At 36.4% G+C, this 22,006-nt stretch overlaps 1 protein-coding gene and 1 long non-coding RNA gene across 4 annotated transcripts in view; one reads left to right on the top strand and one right to left on the bottom strand.

Annotated features, from left to right (window-relative positions):
* WDR35 (WD repeat domain 35) overlaps positions 1-22,006 on the bottom strand; it is a 45,536-nt gene that overhangs the window by 2,891 nt on the left and 20,639 nt on the right. For all 3 annotated transcript variants that reach the window (XR_012653303.1, XM_075049071.1, XM_075049070.1), the window contains 13 exons: positions 16,842-16,986; positions 15,518-15,587; positions 14,731-14,784; positions 12,792-12,901; positions 11,007-11,217; positions 10,366-10,446; positions 10,098-10,234; positions 7,133-7,336; positions 5,163-5,309; positions 3,854-3,986; positions 2,769-2,879; positions 1,473-1,637; positions 299-439 (listed from right to left, as the gene is read on the bottom strand). Coding sequence is in view for 2 of the 3 variants with exons in the window: in XM_075049071.1 (XP_074905172.1) it covers positions 299-439; positions 1,473-1,637; positions 2,769-2,879; positions 3,854-3,986; positions 5,163-5,309; positions 7,133-7,336; positions 10,098-10,234; positions 10,366-10,446; positions 11,007-11,217; positions 12,792-12,901; positions 14,731-14,784; positions 15,518-15,587; positions 16,842-16,986 (1,709 nt within the window). In the remaining variant the exon portion in view is untranslated. The remainder of the gene's footprint in view (positions 1-298; positions 440-1,472; positions 1,638-2,768; positions 2,880-3,853; positions 3,987-5,162; positions 5,310-7,132; positions 7,337-10,097; positions 10,235-10,365; positions 10,447-11,006; positions 11,218-12,791; positions 12,902-14,730; positions 14,785-15,517; positions 15,588-16,841; positions 16,987-22,006) is intronic.
* Positions 1-22,006, top strand: part of LOC142040813 (uncharacterized) — a 37,182-nt gene that overhangs the window by 3,650 nt on the left and 11,526 nt on the right. The window contains exon 2 of the long non-coding RNA XR_012653304.1: positions 15,013-15,096. This is a non-coding gene — a long non-coding RNA (uncharacterized LOC142040813). The remainder of the gene's footprint in view (positions 1-15,012; positions 15,097-22,006) is intronic.

Raw genomic sequence — 22,006 nt, 5'->3', positions numbered from 1 at the left:
TGCAGAAAAAAAAATTTGGAGTTTTTAGTATGATTTTCATTGTTATAGTGAAAACATTAAAACAAACACATTGAACTTAGGAAGAAAAATATCTATTAATACATATTATTTAAATGTTTTAAAATAATATTTTAAACAATATGTTTTCATGGAAGACTTACTTTAAGGAAAGCTTGTTCATAGCAGGAAAAAGCGTTATTAAAAAACTATAATAGCCTCACATGAAGATAGCTTTATTTATTCTGACTAGGTAGGACATACCAGAATTCAGAAAGAAAGAAAAAGTAAAAGACACTACCTCTGAACTTTTTCCTTTAACTTTCCCCTGCTGTGCATTTTGCATTTGTTCATGGCACTGTTCTATAAGTAAGGCTGATAATACATAAAGCTTTTTAACTCGCAAAGGCTTTGTCCTTTTCTTTGACTCTTCATCTGCAATCTTAAAAAATAAAACCAAGGAACTTAATGTAGATAAAATATATATATATATATATATATATATATTAGAACAGGCGCTTCATTCTCTTGGACAATTGCATGCTTGTACAAACCTAGGAAATCACGCCAAAAAACGATTCTGCATTTGAATGTAATAATTTAGACTGCAAACAGAACTATAAATTAAAATGTCAAAGTGAAGAATGCACATTATTCTATATTTATTTAGCTAACAAGTATATAAAGCCAGATTCTCGGGAAGGATAAATCAGTGTAACCATGTATAAGTCTATTGACTTAATATAAAAATAAACTAAAAAATAGCAAGTTTTAAACACTGAAGTGTGAGAAATACATAGCTTTCAATAAGGTCTGGTGGTTTTCCCAGAAAAGAAGAATGGCTTTTGAAAGTAACATATATACATATATATTACTATAAATATTTGCTGTAAAAATTATGTATCAGTCTTACAGACTTTATAAGCTATGTACAGAAATCTCTGCAGCCAAACCAAATCTAAGCAACATCTTTATCTTAAAAGCACACCACAGCAGTTTCTAACTGAAGGTACCAATTGAAGAAATACCAAAATTTAACTTCCAGTTAATGACATTACTATTTTTAAAAGTAAAGGAGATAAAACTAATCCAAACAACATATAAAATAACGTGGACATTGCACCCAGGCCGTCTGCTATACTCCTTTACAAGGCAATGCAGGGCAACAGGACCTTTTCTGAGGTGCGGTTCATCTCATTCTGAAGTGAAAGTCTCAAAATAAATCAGATGGCTTGTCCCCTGAAAGTGTCCTCTCCACTGGCTACAGAGGACATCCAGGGTAACTAGTGCAGATAGAGGTTAGACCTGAACTTAGGAGCTGGATTAATCTTTGCAGTATCCTGTATAATGACATCTGCTTATTGCCTGGACATTGTTAACACTAAAATAATCCCAAGAAAACAAAAGCAGCATGGAAATAATAAGAGCTAGTCCAAAGCCCCAGTTATTTGACATAAAAATAAAACCTGCAATACCTTGAACATGAGCTTAGCAGCTTCAAAGAAATAATTGGCTTTACGATAGAGTTCTATAGCATCAAGGATTTTATTCTTTTCCAGTAAATGACTTGCATATCTGGCTAACAAGGATCCAATCTCTTTCATATTGTGGTTTTTAGCCAGTTCCACAGCTTTATTCCACTAGAAATGAGAGCAGACAATTATCAACCTCATTTTTTCAAATACATTCTCAGAACAAGCTGGTTATCCATGAATAGTCTGCAACATTTGTGTGCAATATTTCATCGCCGTTTAGAGCCAGGCTACTATAAAATTAAAGTAAAAAGCAAGAGAATACAAATGCTAATATCATTGTCAATCATGTGATACAGCAGGCCTGTGAAACAAATGCTGGACTTCTGTCCAAAACCACATACAAAGCAGTTGCTTCTGCTTTGGTAAAAGCTTTGCAAAATCACTTCATTGCTGCTCTTAGCTGGACATGTGGTTTTCAACACTTCTGATATTATTAAAACCCAGACTGTCAAAAGCATGTCTAAAAGAGGACTTTAGCCCATAAGCTTAAGGCACAAACAATACCACTTTACTTATCCTTCTATACACCTCATTTTGTCTGTGAATTTTCCTGATCTTCAGCAGTTTGGCTACTGTGTTTGCCCCAGATCAAAAGTTTGGCAGGACTGGGAAACTTAGCGGAATCTCATACGTAATAGCCCTTCAGATCCATAAACTAGGAAATTGTTCACATAAAGCCAGCACTAGCCAGTCCTGCCATTCCCATACGTCAAGGTCCTTGTAGCCATTCTCAGTTTCTCTCTTACTTGTGTTGACACAAACGTTTGCACTGGTAAGTCATGCGGGGGAACAGCTCTAGCTGTAAACATACAGATCATTTTTCAGATCAGTTCTTTTCCAGCTACATCCTAAACACAGCCACAAATACATTTGCATCTGTGCAAGGAAGGAGGGGTATGTGGAAAATGAGCAGCCAGAAGCTCTCCAGTCTTCCTCCCATTCCATCAGGAGGCAGTACAGCCTGGCTTTACAAAGGCCACAAATGTCTATCTGTTGAGCATACTTACCACACACACGCACACACACACAGAAGTAGCACTGCTGCATATAGCTTTGTCCTTCCAATGGTCTAATCCTAATTTTAGATAACTGGCTTAAGGACTGAAGTATGAATTTTCCAGAAATCATGATGAATCATCAGACAGTTAACAAGGACTTATATTTAACTCAGCATTAGGATAGAAATCTCACTGTTAAATTGGTATCGGTAAAGCAGATTATCTACTGCTGTTTTACCTGGTTGAGATGTACACAGGTATCTACTGCATCCTTTGGTCGATTACATTTCAGAAAGGCTGACACTGCTTGTTCACACATCCCCACTCTTACAAACATATAAGCTATATCCTGCAAAAAACATTAGCACTGTGTTAAATTCACTTCCAGATTTTTAGTATGTTGCGTAGCAACTACAGTACTATTATATTCTTGTTTAATTTAATTTCATTTCAAGAAGGTGGGGAAAAGGGATTGTTTGCTTCATGGATCCTGTGAAGAAAACATGCACCATTTGTAAATCTTTAGAACAGCATGATAACTTCACATGCTGTTTCTAAATTTTAAAAAATGCTATTTAAAAATTTTTCTTTCAAATCAAATCATACCAGAAGGACTGTGTTCTTACTATTTAGAGTATTTCACGAAACTTCACTATTAGAAAGAGGTTAAAAAGAAAGTGCCATGTCTTGCTTTGTTCAAACAACTGAAAATGGCATTAAAGGAGTGCGTTTTGCATTTTTCAAGCATTTTGGATTAATCAATCATATCATAGTTTTAAATTAGCTATTACTTACTAGGTCATTTCAGGCTATACCACCTACTTTCCCCCCTTTCAGCAGTGTATCTTCAATTTTCATTGTACATTAGCATTCCCACCAGAGCTACTATGTAAGAAGTTAAACCAGGGATAGCAACCAGGAAGAATTGGGGGGAAAAAAAACCCAGTACAGACTAGATGACATAATGAAAGCTAAAGTAAGTGTCCAGCCATGAGGAGTGATTTCTCAGTGAAGCATAGCCATTTTAGAGAGAAATGACACAATTTGGGGAGGGAATCAGTGACTTCACCATGTGGCCATAAAGCGTGATGAATAATCTTTCTGGGGAACCTGGACAATAAGGGAAAGGAAGAATGATGGAGTATGAAAACTTCTTATTATGATTATTATTATTGGAGATCAATACCAAAGTAACCCCATTATGCTTAAGTGAGTTGGTCATACACTGCATTCTTTCACTCTTTCTTAACCCTCCCAAGATGGGAAATCTTAAATAAATAGTTGAGCATAAGACAGTGAAAAATAAACATGCTTTTTGCTTACAGGGAGCAGCTTATTATTCTCTGGAAGTGAGTTAGCTAGATTCTCCAGTCCTTGGTAGTCCTCTAGCATGTAGTAACATTCAGCTAAACGTTCCTGGTTTCGTCCTTGTACATAATACTGGACAGCATTTAACCTAATAAAAAAAAAAATGTGGTGGCTTCTGATATATAAACACAAGTGAAGCTTCTCATTGTGTAAGCCTTTTGAATTAGTAAATTTAAAATTTAACTTTGCTTGAGAGCACTTTTGTGGCTAGTATTTCACTGTTTTTCTAAAATGCACTACAAGTTTTAATTTTCAGAGATCATTATATTGAAGTAGTAGCAAGATTGATTCTCTGACTAGCATAAGGTTAGGAAGTCAAGGAATCTTAAAACTGCATTCTCACATCTGCACAGATCATGGCTGATAATGGACAACTTAGAACTAAACTTTCAGAAAAAGGCTTTACTGTTGTGCCTCCATATTTTAAAACACAAGCACTAAAATCTCCAAGACCATTCTCCAAAGTTACCTAAAGCATCTAAAAATCAACTTTGAAAATCCAATCACAAGTTTTCAACTGCTTTGGGACCCAAGCTCTTTGTGATAATATAGTCTAGGTAATTGCAATACATAGTGGAGCTGTGGAACTCTATGAGACAGTGTTCTGGACACTAAAAGTTTACATGGGCTTAGAAGGCAACAAGAAAAGTTCATGAAAGAAAATTTCTCTGGAAGTTATTAACAAAGAAGTCACTTCTGGCTCAGTAAGTACCTGACTGCAAAATGTGTTCTGGAGAAATACCATTACATGCATGCACTGTTCTTAAAAATCTTCCTTGGGTGCCCAGTTTGGGCAATAGCTGGAGACAGATCCAGGTTAGAGAGAACTCTGGACCTTTTCAAATATTTGTGGGTTTAAGCATTCTAGAAAGCTTGTGATTAGTTTTGAAATTCACTGATGTTTAATAATTCTTTCCTACTTTTAACTGATTTTTTTTTCTTCAATACTTTCTATATCCAGCCTAATACAACTGTATAGGTATTTTTCTTCCCCTCCCCTCCTTTGAAGCAGACACACTTCTGGCAAAACTGAGATCTTTATCACCTTCATTCTTTAGATTGTTGATCAACAGCTCTCTGTTGAAAGGTACATGCAGCAATGGAACCATAAAGATCTGGGCTAAATCTCATCATTCCAAAAATTATCCCATATCTTGCATCCTGACTTTCCTGACATCTATGCCTCCTCATAAATTAAGTCTTGTCATCAGTTTTACAATTTCCTTTGCAATTTCCTTCTTACTAGTTCCTCTGCAGAACATACCATTTCTGACGGTCTGCAAAATAATCTCCAATAGCATTGTGTGCTTGTTCAAGAAGGGCATCATCTGAATCACCTGAGCCAGTTTTCAATAGCTGCAACACTCTAAACCAATCTCCCAGTTTTATCCGTAGTCCAATGGCAAGATCTCTAGTATAAACAAAAAATAGCAGGAAAATGTCAGAGACAATAAAATAGCTAGCAAAAATCTTGAGAAAAGTATCCAAAAGTATTTTCATGTTCATAACCTACATCGCAGGTATCACAGTGATGCTGGATATCTTGTTTACAATTTAAACAGTATTTCATAAAAGCAAATACTCAGAGAGCTCACAGGTTTTATATGCGCTTCCATATTAGCCATACTCCTGTGTGAGGACTTAAGTGAGCAGCTGGCGAGCCAGTTAGGCTGATGCTACTTCAGGTTTCCTCTTATTCTGCAGGTGCATAGAAAAATCAATGGGAGAGATCTATACATGTCTTTTAAAAATGCCCTAAACTTACAAGTAAGTTAAGGATGGCAACAGCAAGTCAATGCAGTCAGCTAAATAAGAGCATCTGGCTAAAAAAATTAAAATTGTATTTGAAAAGTAGATTTATTTCTGCCTGATTTATGGTAGGTCCTTATCAAGACTTTTCTAGGGGTGAGGAGACACATAAGGTCAATACAGAATTCCCACATTCTTGTAGCTGGAAAATAAGATGCTCTTCTGTTGAAGAAACCAGTTAAAAAAAGTAAGTCTGACTTCTGCAATCCTATAATGGCCAAATTTCTCTTCAGCCACGTGGAAAGGAATATGCCATATCTAAAAATCAGTGTTGCAGTGCAACTGAAGTGCTTATGAGGCAGTCCACCTCTCTGAACCAGCATAATTCCATTGCCTAATTAATTATGTGCAAGAAAGTTTTCCATTACCAGGCTCTAACATCATCTCTCCCCAGCTCCTGCCTCCTGCCCCACTCCTTACTGGAGAAGAGGAAGGTTTCTCATTCTTACAGCATGAAAGAAGAAATAATTTTTTCTTCATCATTCCCTACTTTTTTTCATAGCTCTGTTAATCAAAGCTTAAAATTTTCACATGTGCATAAGTGATTCATGCTTCTCCATGTTTGACTACCACCTACAGGCTACATTATACAACTGCTGCTTATTATTTCTCATTATCCTTTTTCAGGAAAGGCAGTGCTTTAGCTAATTACTTAGCGTTAATTTATATTTCCCAGTAATACTGTAATTTTGCATTGTTTGTTTTCATTCCTGAGCAAAAATTTCATTGATTGGTCAATTTCATCCAGAGTCCTTTCTGCCTTTCCAGAGATTACAGTTCATTAAAAACTCTGTTGTTTGTATATGTAATTGGAAAGAATGTACTTGGCTACTAGCTAAGAGCAACAGTACATAAATTAAACATTAGTTAATACTGTTTGTATTTCTGGAATCCCAGTTGAAATACCGACAAAATACTTGCGAAAAAACCATCTATGAAACACAATGCTACCTAGAGCAGCTGAGGTTTTGCAAACAGTTTGGAATGTGCTGATTTACATACAAAATTGGTTATCTATGGATACAACAAAATTCTCTCCATCTGATCCTTTTCTGTCTTTCCAGAAACTGGTAAAGAGTCTTCAGCGCTAAAACAGCCATTCCTTATTAAGGCAAGCATTTAAACTGAAAGAGAGTAGATTTAGAGTAGATGTAAGTTCGTTCTTCACTGCGAGGGTGGTGAGGCACTGGAACAGGTTGCCCAGGGAGGTTGTGGCTGCCCCATCCCTGGAAGTGTTCAAGGCCAGGTCGGACGGGGCTTTGAGCAACCTGGTGTAGTGGAAGGTGTCCCTACCTATGGCAGGGGGGTTAGAACTAGATGATCTTTAAGGTCCCTTCCAACCCAAATGATTCTATGATTGTACGATAATTTTTTTTTCAATTTTTTTTTTCTTTATTTGCTGCTGAGATGACTACATGCAATTACCTTCTGTCCATATCCAGATACATTCTTTCAGCTTCTTCAAATCTGCTAAAATAGGCTGCCACTTCTGCTTGCTTCATTGCCTCACTCTGCAGGTTGCCTAGACGCTTCACAAATTTAATACCTTGATAATCTTTGCAACGTACAAAAGCTTGTTCAGCAGTCTGCAGATCCAGCTTCTGAAGAGCAGCTTCAGCCAGGAGACGCCTGTGTGAAAAACAAACATAATAGGTGGAAAAGCAGCTATAAAGTAAATTAAATGAGGATCCATTTAACTAGTCATTATTTAAAGACGACATTCAAGTTACTGCAATTGTATTGTTTACTAATCTTAATTTAGTTGTGTGTTTGTCCCCAGTCCATTCTGTGATCTATCCAGTACTTGCTTAGGCAAAGATGTGAAAATATTTGCTAATATTTTTTTTGTTCAACTGTTCAAATTGACACTGGCTTGGGAGGAATGGGCAGGGTTTGAGTATTACAGTTGTCCTATGTGAAATGTGCATAGGTAGAAATATCTAAATGGAACTGCATTGAGACCAGCAACACATATCATAACTTTAAGCCTTGATGGCAGCCTCCAACTAAATTGGCCATGAAGAATAAATTACCCTTCTAATTGATCTGGATGTTCCTTGTCCAGTTAGGACAGCAGTGTGGGAGAACAGGGCAGTTTGGGAAACCTCGTACTGGTACTGCCCCATTGGTTAGTTCTGCAAATAGAGAATTTCTACCTTCAGGCCAGCCTACGTCCATCAGGTGCTTGAATGAGCTCTAGAATTTTCTGCAAAAATAGGGCTAGGTAAATTTAGACTGGCTAATTGACATTGTGAAACAAAGTCAGTGCAGTAGGGCACTGACAAAAATATTATTGCTGTATTCAGTGACCTAAGCCATGCTTAAGCAGTATCAGCTCAGTATTTTTGAATCAATTTGAGAAGGTTAGTATCACTTCAACTCAAGTGCTCATCATTGACATCAATGAAACCAAGAGAAAAACGGTATGGCAAACTTAATCTATCTGCAACACACATCACCCTGTTTGTTGCATTCTAGCAGTAAGAGCACTGTCCTGTTCTGATCTAGAATATATTTGCTTTATATCCAGCACTTCTAATCCATCTCTTCTGTATAAATATGTGACGTATCATATGTTTCCTTGCATAATGAAAATTAAATTCATGGCAATTTTGGAGCAAGGTGAACAGCATTTGACGTATATTTTGTGATTTTACAATATAAAACTTTTACTGAGACACAGACTTTATAGTCTAATAATCACTATAGATGACTAATAGTCATTTTATATTAAATAAATAGATGGTACTAGCAAAAAGCATGAATGACTTCAAAACTCCAAAAATCTTCAGCTAGTTCCAAGACATTAGTAAAAATGAAGACTCGCAAAACTAACATTTTACCCTACATACTCAAACTAATAAAATTACAGTACTATTACAGAAACTTTCAACATGCAGCTATCAAATCCTGTTTTTCAGAATGTACATTCCAGAGATGAAAGCACAACTGGACAGGAAGGAACGCTTTTTGGGACAAACTTTTAAAGCAAGCTGTCTTGGCCAGTCTTTCCACAATTCTAAATTCCCCTCTGAACTGTTAGAATTAACAGAGAACTCTCAACCCCCTTTGATGCAACCCAAAGATCCAATACTGCAAGAAATCAGTTAGCTTCAAAACAGAGCCAAAATTACTAAAGAGAAGAACAGATAGAGAAACAATCTCCATAGAGTTAAAGAGAATTGGCATCATTCAACATGTAACTTGTCAATGAAGTTTTAGTTTCTGCTACTGACTTTTCATTAAATTATCTATTGAGGCATTTACTCTTCCAGGCCTTATGACACAGGATATTAAATAGATTTCCAGAACTTCTGTTTTCACAGGCCTACTCTTACATGTTTGCTGTGCAGGCTTTTCAAGTTTAGTTTAATAGTTGAGTCCATGTTTAGTTTAAACATGCCAACATCTCCTTTTCTGCATCATAACATGATTAACATACCCAGCTCTTTTCATTTCTGTCCTTCATGGCCTGTCCAAAATGCTACAAGGTTAGTCAACTGCTCTTATCTTGTTACCATTCTAATGTCTTCCCTTTACTGGGTTTTAAGCTCTTTGTCATCAAGGCTCAATATAATATATATATAAATAAATAAATAAATAAATACCCTCTCAACTTATGACCAGTTTGAATTTTAATTTAACCAACTTAAAGTTAGCTCTCTGCCAGCTTTTTCATTTCTTTTAGATTTGCCCCTAAAAGCAGGGAGCACTGCATTTTGGGGCTCATACAGCATAGAGCAAAAAGGTGTCCTGAGCCTGTACCCTATATCCACTACCATGACACACACAGCATGCCTTCCATTCTAGGTACTACAACATCCATAAGATCATAGAGTTCCAATTTAACAACAGCCCAATTTGGGGGGTTCAAGAACTAGGAGCCTGGGGAAGCACTGGCCCCAATTTCTTTTTTAAGACGGCTGCTGAGGAGTCTTGAACACTTGTTCAGCATCTCCTGAAACATGCACTCTCAAATGCTCAGGAACAAAAACCTCACTTTCTTCCATTCTGGGAAACCATAAAGCCACACAGCTTGAAACTGCCCAAACACACCAGATGCAAAAGAGGTGGGGAGCCAGGCTAGCAGGTGACTGCAAGGCTCTCTTTGGGCCTTCCCTCAACGCTGTAATACTCCTTTGGAGTTGATTCAGCCCAATGAAGAGATGTTCTCAGTTAGAATAGCAGCCCTTCAGATTGCAACTGAGCACCGTTACTTTTTGGGTTGTTTTTTTTTTCTTCTTTTTCTTAAATGATTCTGTTTAAAGTGTATACTGCTTTGGCTGGTGTTGATTTAAGGTTTTGTACTTTAATACTAGATCTGTCTGAACAGGAAAAGAATACAAAAGAACACAAATTTAAACAAAGTTGGCTTATAAAGAGATTTTACCAAAGTCTGGGATGTGGATTGTCTTCTATGAATTGGGAAGATTCCTCAATGCCAACTTTTTCAATCAATGCTCGACTGTCTCGTAGTGACCGAATCTCGAAATTGATGATGTAATCTTTGTTAGGATGTTCAGGATTCTAACATAATGGATAAAGAAACATAATTTTATTGCACATCACCTTTATTTTTACCCAACATACTTATCTACTGCTCAAATCATTAGAACAGACACCAACTTTTCCTACAAAATAAAATTAATTATACTTACCTTTAATATTTCATCCAGAAGAACAGATTTGATTTCTAAATCTTCAAAGTTGCAAATATATCCAGAAGTTTGTATAGGTTCCTTGAAGTTAAACAAAGGAATGAACTTGTATTCTGTCTGATTAAATCCTAACCAAATCTGTTAGGTATACATAAAGAGACTTTCTTCTTCAAACTGGGATTTAATTGCATTTCCAACAGGAAACAAATCCTAAAATCATTAACATTATTGACAATTCCATATACACAGACATAATGAAAAATCCTCATGTTTTCTGTAATTAAATTATGAGAAAGAGCTAAAGAAACACATGCCAATATTTAGATTCAACTGAACTGTTATGCAAATATCTTTACTAAAATTGTGTTTATATTTTCCAAAGCATAAATATCGCATACATTTAAGAAAAAATATGACAGCATTTTTATCTTTCCAGGACTGATAGTTCATTTTATTTATTTGTTCCTAAACAACACTCCCACATTAGAGTTGACAAGATTTTGAGATTTCCAGAAGCAAGTTTATATAAACAAACACTTGCCTAATTGAACAGTAAGCTCAAGAATACTACTATTCAATATAAAGCCATTAACTTATGAGCAAATTTGTAAAATGAGTAGTTTGCATATGTTAATATTTACCTCTGGATCCAAGTTTCTGAAAACATACATTCTTGTTTTCTCCATCATTGCAAACAAATCTGGGTTATCTTTGGCCCATTTCATATCCCAGACATCTTTGCGTTCCAGTTTCAGCTGCTCACCTATCACTTGCTGTCCTGTACTGTCTACTGCCCGTGTATCCAAGTCAAAGAAAGTCAAAACACCTGAAAGGTCTATGATAGCAACACGACTACAGAGAAACAAAGGAAGAAAAAATAAGACAGCTAAATAATATTATTCAAGGTTGTAAATCTGAAATAGTTCCCTAAACTGGCACACTCAGGCCAAATTTCCCCTCTAATCTAATACCACTATAATTCCATGGATTCAGTGAGATGCATGTGATTTTCATCTACCTGCACAGCAGAGAGAGACCAGAGACATGAAAAGAAGTTTTTCATCTGCTCATAGAGGATCTGACCCTGCAAAGGTTCTGAAATACGCCCATCTTTATTCAGCACTTTGAAGATCCTTAGTACTTCAGATATCAAGTTGAGTAAATAGCAGGTTCTGCCCCTCACAAAACTTTTCTTGACAGAGCCTAAAATTAACAGAGTTGTTTTTCTTTATTTACTAGGAGGCAGATTCTTAAATTAAAAAGACAGTGCAATGATGCAGACTATTAATCTCTAAAACAGGATTTCTTATATTTCTACAAAGGGTATTCTTTAGTTTTTTTCCAGACAATATGAAGTATAATCCAATTAATCTCTGAAGTAATTTAAAATATGGGAAAAATACAATTTCTAAAGCATTACATTTGAAAATTTCCAGTTACATAGGTCTTCAGTGAATCATACTAGCCTATATTTACTACAATGCCATTTTAAAAGCATTTCTAAATATTGAAAGGTATTTAGATACCCTTAATCCCTATTAAAATTTCAAAAGCAATTTAGAAAATTAACTTCAAAATGCTTATGGATCTCAGCCTTTTTCACTAGCACAAAGTCATTTAGGAAGGAAACAGCTTGGGTTCAAAACAAAATTAATGTGGATCTGACTAGATCACATTGCCTTTTAAGTGAAGCAATCTATTTTTGGTCTATACCTAAAAAGGTGAGCGATCTACACGCACATTATGAATTTTGTTAGAAATTATAAACTTATTTTGAAGTGATTAAAATTGTCTTACAAGTCCTCTTTAGTCAGTCTATTTTTGCCTTTTCTGCTAAGATTCTCATGCTCTCTCTTGCAAAGAACAGCTGTTAAGTAGAAAGCAACTTCAGTATTGGCACAGCTGAAGCTTAGGAAAACCAGTCTTGCTAGAAGCATTGCCAACAGCTACAGCTTGTAACAATGGAAAATTAATGTGGGATGAACAAAGTTTCCAGGCATTAGAAGGACACAGAAATAGAAAGAAGCCTTAGAGATATAAAATTTCAGGTTATGACATAATTTCGTCAATTGATGTAATGATCACAGGGAGCTTATGTTTGGTTCATCTAATAAAGATATTTTCATGTGTATGTTTCCTTAAACTTCCCACACAAACCCTGAAGAGTTTAAAACATAAGAGAGCTTTACTAACACAGTCTCTCAGAGAAATCTGATGACTGGCCAGAGGTAATTAATTAGTAATAAATAAATAAATAGTTAAGCAACCATTAATAACAACTAAAAATTAATAAATAGTTTATAATAAAGTAGAATTAGCATATAATTATTACAGAATCATAGAATTAATAGAATTAGTGTTTTCAGAAATTGTAGTTGTTTATTTTAAAATCTGATACCTGTGTTAGAAGCAGATCCATAACTTACCTGGAGTTGCAGTTCAAAGACAGCTGATATGCACGACAGTTCAGGGTATACTTCTGTACTATACCAACGCTAGGAAGACTGTATCTCTGAATAGTGCCAGATTCTCTTCCCTAGAGAAAAGCAGTGCCTGCTTATTGAGAGAATTTTTCCATCAATAAACTCTTTAAAAAGGTTTTATTTATATGCTGTCCTAGAGAAAAGAGTTTTTGGATAAGTGACAGAGCAGAAGCAGAAAGAGGGAATGTCATCACCCTAAAAGTTCCAAATTCTGCTATTTAAACAAGATACTTTCTTAAGATGCTAAAATTTACAGATTTGCTTAAATTGGGGATATTAAAACTAACAGCCATAGTCCACATGCAGCCCACAGAACAGTTTCAGGAGCCCAACAATTCCTCATGAACCTTCAGACATGGTCTACATAACACAAAAGGAGAACCATGAAAAGATCCCTGTCCCATGCTGGTAAGTCCACTCAAACAGTGCCATATGACAGTGCCAGCTCGGGTCTGAAAGCAGTACAGCTGCGTTCATGTAGCGCTGTCTGCATGCTAACAAGTCTCACCAATTACTTCAAGACCTGAGGTAGCTTTAAAAGCAAATGCTGTAAAATATACTGGTTATTCAAAGGCTTGAGTAACAGTAAACATATCTAAGTACCAATATGGTTTATCTTTATTTTGCTGAATGACACACCCATATCCTGTGTCAAGACACTATCAGGCCAACAGTCTAAAATGATTTTGACATCCCTGGACTGAAATGATCACTGCCACTATCTTCTCATGGTGTTTCTGTAGACTGAACAACATATCCAGCTTATTTTACCTACTGTTTAACCCTTACACTGGAAATGAGTCAGTATTAAACTTCAAGGTAGTCCAAAGTTTATTCCTTTCGCCCTCACCCCCAAAGACACCCCTAAGATCCTCAGCATAAAATCACCTTTCATCTTTGATTTTTTTTACATCTATATGCCCTATAAACTGAAAAGCAGATTTGGTCAGAAGTGTTAGAAAATCTAACCACTGTAATATGCATTCAGCTTCAGCACGTTTATCCAGATCTGGTCTCAAAGGCATTTCCTTACATTCTCTTTCCTTCCTTTTAACCAAAGTCACTGATTAATTATTCTCTTAATTTCATTTTCTCACTCTTACTCTTCAAGCACAAACAGAATCCCATAGTCACCTAACTGTCACACTTTTTTCATTCATGTTTTTTCCCATGACCCACTGATTTTGTAAAATCCAAAGGATATAACACACACACACAAAAAAAAAAATCACTGGAGTGGGGGCATGGGAAACCATCAAGATCTTTCTTGAGAAGGTGGATAAAATGAAGAAACAGTAACGTTCTTCTATCTTTGTTCTGCTCGGTTTGTTTTAAAGCCCACCCCTATGCCTGTTTATCTAATGAGGTCACTTTTCAGATTGGAAGCTGCTTGGCATGATACAATAACTCATAAATAATACATATGTATAATCCATAAATGTATTAATATCTATATAGCATACTACCTACATGCGATATTATATAACACCACACATTATACCATTAACATGTAAATAGACAAATTTTTTAAATCTTTGTGCATTTACATGCAGCCTAAAAGAGACTTCCCAGAACTCAGATTACAGAATTAAGTCCTGATGTGGACTTTCTCAAACCCTGTGTATAAGTACTAACTCAAACAACTAGTCTGTACTTAAACTGTAAGCACTTAGTGAATTAGCCCTCCTAAAGAAAGAGTACAGCTTAACGGAAGAATCTGTTAAAGTTATCTTTGAGGACATCTAGAAAGATATTTCATCTGTATTAAGTTCTAAATTCAGAAATGCTTTGAAACTATGACTGCTTATGAACAAACTGCAGAAGAATCTCCTGCCTACAAGCACAAGAGGTAATTAGGAGTTATTTTGATCATGTAACTTACCACAAGTAGTATCTTATCAGATGCTGTTATTGCACAAATTGGATCTCTTGTTCCCTGAAAGTATACAAGTGATATCGATATCAGTTTTAATGCAACAGTAAAAATGCACTGCTAAAGAAACAAGTTTTATTTAAATAGACAAGAATCTTGGTAAGTATCCACATGAAAAGGGGCGACCAAACCTTGTCAGTATATAGTATATAGATGGTTGATGATATTAGTATGGGAATCATGACAATAATAATATTAACAGCTTCCTTTCTTCTCCTGCCCCTCCTCCAGAAAAATAAGAAACCGCAAATGTAACAGGTGTTTGACAGAAAACACAAGAAAGCAACTATCCCTGACTTGTGAGGCCTGCAATTCGTAAGTACAAAAGCGAGCATGCATGCGCGCACACACACACACGAAGTGAAAAAGGCTGAAAATACTAGAAAAGATTACAAGGGTTATTGAGTTTCAACAAGCTTATACTTTGTTTAAGTAAGGGGAGCTGCTTCTCACCAAGAAGACATCAGGTATCTACATAGTGGACCTCAGAATATACCTTTTCTATGTTCCCTACAGTGTGGTATATATTTCCAGTAATGCATAATGACACAGTTAATGATGCACTAACCAGAGGGAAGAAAAATAACACTTACGTACAAAAGGTAGAAGTAAAAGAAAATTTAACTATAACCACTTCTACTAATGAAAATCTATGAAAATAAATAAAGCAATGCTAACTACTTCTCTTTCAAGTTACCAGTGACACCACAATAAACTAGTTAAAAACATCACTCACTTCAATAGCTCTGCTGTAATCAAGGTGTCCATCTGCAGATCCTGAAGGGGTGTCATCAATATGATAAATCCTGTAGAACAGGAAAGTTAGGAGAAAAAGTGAGTCCAAAGAAAGGATCATTTCTGATAGCATATAGATATTGTCAATCCTTGGAGAATAAACCATTGCAATTGGAAAAGAGAATAAAAGCTATGCCTGTTCTTATGTTCCAGTAGTATCCCCTTTGAAAACCCTGCTTTGTATTGATAAAATGATATGGTACTTGCTTTCACTTTCACAGCCCCTGATGGTCTGTCTATTCCCATACGATCTATAAACTTTCATTCTGCAACAAGAAGATCCTGCAAACCATCAACCACACCAACCGTCTCTTCAAATGTTCACTTCCATATTTCCTCAGGCTCTTCTCCATACTTATGGAGAGCTTCACTTTCACAGCCACAAAACTTACATATTACTATATTCAACATTTCATCATAACTTCTCTTTTGCCTTAAAAAGTAGCATCAGGAAAGAATTTAGAATACTAAAATCATAGTTTATGCTGAATTACAACTATTTACTTTTTCAGTATTTCTATCAAATTTACAATCTTGTCCAAGGCCAGGACATTCAGGTACTAGAACAATGTAAGTTGTTACAACAGGTACAAATAATTATTCATTATTATGGAAATATTGTGACAGGGGGTGATAGATTTATAGAAAGATGCTATAGCGTCTCTATGGAAGAAAACATAAAATAACACAAAAGAAAATTGTAAACAATTGTGGAGGTGACAGAAAAGTTAATGCCACTAATGAGCACCTGGGAAGGAAATATCTTGGAGGCAAAATGATGTTGACTTTGGCTTGTTTAGTTTGGGAGGATAAAAGTCCATACAGGATTAGACATCAAAGATATAATCAGACACAAGTAAGAACTAGCTGGATATACTACGTCCTTACAGCTATTGACACGCAAGAAGCAGTTAAAGTTATCAGAGGGAATATAGCTGAATATAGCCTAGAAACTAACAGTATAGAAGAGAAAAAGGGGAGGGAGAAAAAAAGCATCAAGACACACGGCTCTGTAAGGTAAGCACACAGCAAGCAAATAGAGACACTGAACAGGACTAACCCAAAAAAGTCTAAGAGATTTGGATAACAAACACATATTTGTTATGAAAACCTATTCTTTAGTATTTAATATTACAGGCCTGCAAGTCAACAAATCTGAGTAGAAAAATGAGAAGACAACAGTTCACATTTTAGGCATGGGAGAATCCACCTTTATCAATGATACCAGTACAAAGGAAGAAAAATGACAAAGCCTGAAGACAAACCTTTCCCTGCCTTCTTTTCTGGTCCGTGCTACCTGATTAATTTCCATTGCTGTGAGCTTCTTGGCCACACGATACTGCCAGATGTAAAATGCTTCTTTTGAAGCTGCTATCACATGTGTTTTGGTCATTGTGACAAACAATGGTCCTGTTATGAAACCCAAATGGTTGTAAAATTAGAACAGTAAGTATTGGACTAGATGCTAATTTGTAAACTGTTTCCCAGATGGATGAAACCATATCTCCATAGACTAAAAGCAAAAAAACAAAACCAACAACAGAACACAGACAAAAACCACGCCACACACAACCTAGCAGCATTTTTCATCAATTGCTAAGAAATTTCACTGGGGCCTTGTGGCCTTGTTCAGAACAACAGAGAAATTCTTTACAAGTTTGATGTACAAATTAACACTTTTCTCCCTATTATTTCAACAAATTTCCATGTGCTAATGCAGAAGACATTAAATACACGGACAACTTTCCAGGTTAATGACCAGTTCAGGAATATCTCAAATCTCTAACAAGATCTACAAAATACCTCCATATCTGACATATTTGTAAATATTCAAATATAAATAAAAGGAAGACTACTCAAAAGTTTACAATCTAGAAGAGACTCTTTGATTAGCAGACTTAAAAACAGTTAACAAATTTTGAGTTAGACAAGACTTAGAAATGCTGTTTGTATCTTAGTTAATAGCTGGACCAAATAACAATTCTTTATCTGCATGGCAGCAAATTAAATATTTAGCAAAGTGTGTGCTTAGTCTTACTTTATTGCATCCAAAGATCACAGTGTAGGAAGAAAGGGCATTTTCTTCACTTTAGCCCTAAGCCCATTTAGAATACGTGGATAAATTGAGTATCTCATTCCTGCTGTCAATGTTCAGTGACTAAAGAGAAAATATATATATATATGTGCACTCAAACCATTATTCTTTATAATACACTGTCTTCACTGTATTGCGGCTCTTTTTTTTCCCCCTTTTACAATCCTTTGTTTCATCTTTCTGAAAACCAGTGAATGCACATAAAAAGACATAGAAAAATGTAGAAACTATTAAGTAAATCCCCCAATGCCTTCAAATTCTACAAGTAAATCAGTATGCTACCAGACAAAACAGGCAAAGTCAAAAGAGTTGTGTAGCCCACCCTGTTAGTGAAACACCAAGTCATACAGATAACATGCTTTGAGCACAAAATCTGATTCTTTTACAGTGAATCTCAACTTTTTTCTGTATTTTAGCACAGAACAGAACTCTGGAGGGAGCTATAAGCCTGCCATAAAGAACAGCAGTGCTACGAGAGACAGATGGGGGAAGATTGGTTGAACAGATTTTATTTCTTTAAGACCAAGAGGACTATATAAGCTACCTGATGGCTGCAGAATACTTTTTAGTATAAATGTAAATACTGGATAAGAAGGTTTAGTGATGATGCTTAACATGTGAGCAGTGCAGTTGTTTACATTGCAACTCGGTGTATTTCATATACTTGGAACACATTCATTTCAATAGTCACATACAACTGAAGGATACAGTCTCCTCTGTTTCATTAACAGCATTAATAAATTCTATGTATTATTTGCTCTGTTCTTTTATTACCTTGCAGCTGCACATGCCATAACAACCAATGCTTTTATCCTTTAAAGATGAAACATGAGAATCTCCTGACCTGTGAAGGAATCAGTTTTCCTCTTGCTCAAATCACAAAATTTTAGTACTAAGCCTCATATTTGGACTCAGCTTAGTCAACATTTAAACACTCTACTCCAAGACAATGCAAAACCAAGCGACATCTGAAAGCCATGGGCATACCTCAGACTCACCAGGTGACTCCCCATTTGACCTACAGCTTCCATGGAGCCTAAACTCATTCATTTGTACACACCTCAAAATGCCCCAATCTGGGAAAAAAGAATGTTCGCATAAGGTCTGTTGTGATCCAGAAACAAAATGGCAACACATCTATGCTTTATCCAGAGGAATACAATCAATTAGGCATTTTATGAACATGCCAAAGACTTAAACTGATTGTTGCTGTCAAAAAAACCCCACACACCAACCCCTGACACATTTCCCTGCCACTTCTTTGATATCAGCTCTAGCAGCAGCTTGACCACAAAGTTGGAACAGTTCATTCATCTAACTGACCTCAAAATTAAATAAATAAAAGATTAGTTTAAACTGGATTAAAGAGTAAATCACAAATGCTGGAGAGGGCAGGAATGAGCAGCCAGCATGGAGGGCAGGGCCTTCCCTTCTTTGCAACAGCAGGCTAAACAATGATTGGATTTAAGCCCAATGTGAAACCGCAGGGAGAGGGATACACATCACACAGACACAATCATCAGGATCAGATCCATTCAAAAACACATCTGGAATAGCAGTATCTATATGTGGGAACCAATGCTTTTACAAAATTGCCTATATAGCTTAAACAATTGCATAAAAGTAGGCTATATGGGATTTTTTCTAGAATTGTTTTAGCATTTTATACTGGACAGTCATTTAAGAAGAAAAAAAAATTCAAACGGAGAAATCTGTGGAAAAAGAAACTAAAATCCAAGTCTAGATTGGACATTAGGAAACACTTCTTTACTGAGAGGGTGGACAAACACTGGAACAGGCTTCCTAGAGAGGTGGTCGATGCCCCAAGCCTGTCAATGTTTAAGAGGCACTTGGACAATGCCCTTAATAACGTGCTTTAACTTCTGGTCAGCCCTGGAGTGGTCAGGCAGTGGGACTAGATGTCGCTGTAGGCCCCTTCCAACTGAAAGTATTCTATTCTGTTTTATTCCCCCCTCTCACCTCAGAGCCTTAATCACTGGACTACATTCTGCTCCTAAAATGCTTTCCTTCTTGGCTGCATAACAGCATAGATTCAACACGAGGAAAAGGATGCCCCAGTCACTCCAAGTTTGGGCTGTTGCTGGGGCAGAGAAGGAAGGAATGGGATTTGTCCTTTCCTGGGAAAGATGCTTAGGCTGAGGAAGATCTAGAATCCCTTTCTAGGCAGCTGGTTTAACTACTTAGTTTCCTTTAGTGTAGGGACGTATTATCATCTTCTACAGTGGCTTTGATTTTAGCAGCAAGTGCTACTCACTTGGGCATCAGTGCCCTTCAAAGAATTTGTGCTCTGACTATTAAGCAGACAGAAAAGCCAGCACCTTAAGCCAGAAGCAGGCAAGAGATTTGGACACTCCTCTGCTCAGCATTTCCACTGCGTAGCAGCTTTCCATGCTAAACATGTGGACTTCTTAGACTGTCTAGCTCTTCCCACTGATTTTGCAGATAGCTAACTTCAGTATTAGTCTTAATACTTAGTTTTCAGACCTTGAAAATACGTACAGAAAACATTTAAACAGGTCCCTTACTTTTCAGTGATGAAATACTGAAAAGGGTTAAATACACCATCCCATCAAAACACCAACATGTGAAAAAACTGCCCTTTAAGTTTTCTCTGGCCCTTCTCTCTCTTCTCACCTCATTTCTCTTCACTGTTCCTTCATAAAACCTCCTCCCTGAAGGAGAGAAACTTTATTTCTTAGACATCCGGGAATCTCGAATAACCTTCTGCGATGTCTGTATTTCATCCACACTCACTCCATCTCACTTCAGAACAGTTAGAAAACACCTGCTTTCATGTCTAATCTTCTTTAAAAAATAGTAGATGGAAACCAAACTTAATGCACAACTATTATTTTGCTGCGTGAAAAAGCTGAGACACTTTCTACTATATGAAATAGGATATAAAAACACAAGAGAGACAAGTAATCCCACCTAAATCTGATGGAAAGGAAGCAATCTGACAGACGCAAGACTAAACTGTTGTTTTCATACAAGCCTGTTACAGGCTGTTCCTGAGAAACTGGGACAAACTTAGTCTGATCAATAACATCTACCTAATTTTAGAGCTTGATTCAAATGTCTCTAGAAGTGTTAGCTCATAAACAGAAGAAAATGTCAGACAGCAGGGACAACCAAACTGCACATGGGACAACTCATGAAAGACCACAGTTTACAGAACACAAGGAAATATTAAAAATCAATTATAGCTCACTTTAAACTTATCAACTTTAAGTAACAGCAATTCAACTGCTGTTTCACATGTAGTTCAGTCATCCTTGTTAAGGCACGTAGGAGGGAGGCGAGACACCTAGGCGTGACTCCAGCACTCTGCCTTTAATCCACCTGTATGTCGATCAGGCTGTTGTATTCATTTCACTGGGCAGTAACACACATGTGAAAGATAACGCAACACTTCACTATATCAGTGCTCCTAAGCGCATATAAGAAGATGATACAATCCAGCCTGAGTGACATTTTCTTAGCAGATACCATCTGTTGTGTTTCCATTAAAAAGATATTATATAACAAGATATTTAACCTTCTGTAGTTTATATTTAGTTATTCACGAAAGGACTTTGACAGAAAGCCTGTGAGCCTGTGAAACAAGCACAGAAGAAACTGTGTTGGTTAATTTTTGTACCTTAGTAAGATGAAACATAATAATGCTAGACAATGGAGAAAAGACTAATTTATGGGCTAGCAAACACTAGCTATTGTGAAAGACCCTAAAAACAGGGCACAGGAAGCACAGGAAGAAAGATGCCCTTGGACAAAATAAAGGGCAACATGAGGAAGAGCTTTAAGGTGTAACCATCCATCAATGGCTAAAGAAAGTTGAAGTGATGGCCTTTCACCAGATAATGACCGATTAATCCTTTTTTGCCATCATTAGCAGAGGCAAGCATTAGAAAGCTAATGCCATAATTAAAGATTCAACAGAATAAAGGCAATAAGCACTTTTTCTTTTTGAGCCCTTCTTGAACTAGTGGTTTAGAGCTCAACAATTTAGATCTCCTGGGGGTGAATCAAACCTTGTGCACTGTCACAATTACTTTGTCATTAGGAGATTAATAGCACTTTGTTGAAACAACTTTATAAAATGTTATAAATTGACAATTTGTACAAATTGTGCCTTAACACACATTCTCAGATGCATTATTCAAATGCTCCATCAGCTACTTTGCATCCCTAGATAGCAATCTTTTTTCTCCACTATAAATTTCCTAGCAGGACAAAGCCCAAGAGACCTGCAGGGCACCAAAGTCTCAAGGAGGAGTAAGATCTTTATGCTCGGTAGAGCGCCAGGTGACTGCT

This window comes from Buteo buteo, chromosome 17 (assembly GCF_964188355.1).
Source record: "Buteo buteo chromosome 17, bButBut1.hap1.1, whole genome shotgun sequence".
NCBI classification, from domain to species: Eukaryota; Metazoa; Chordata; class Aves; order Accipitriformes; family Accipitridae; genus Buteo; species Buteo buteo.
Note: the sequence above shows the minus strand (reverse complement) of the source record. Positions and strands in the feature narration are given on the sequence as shown.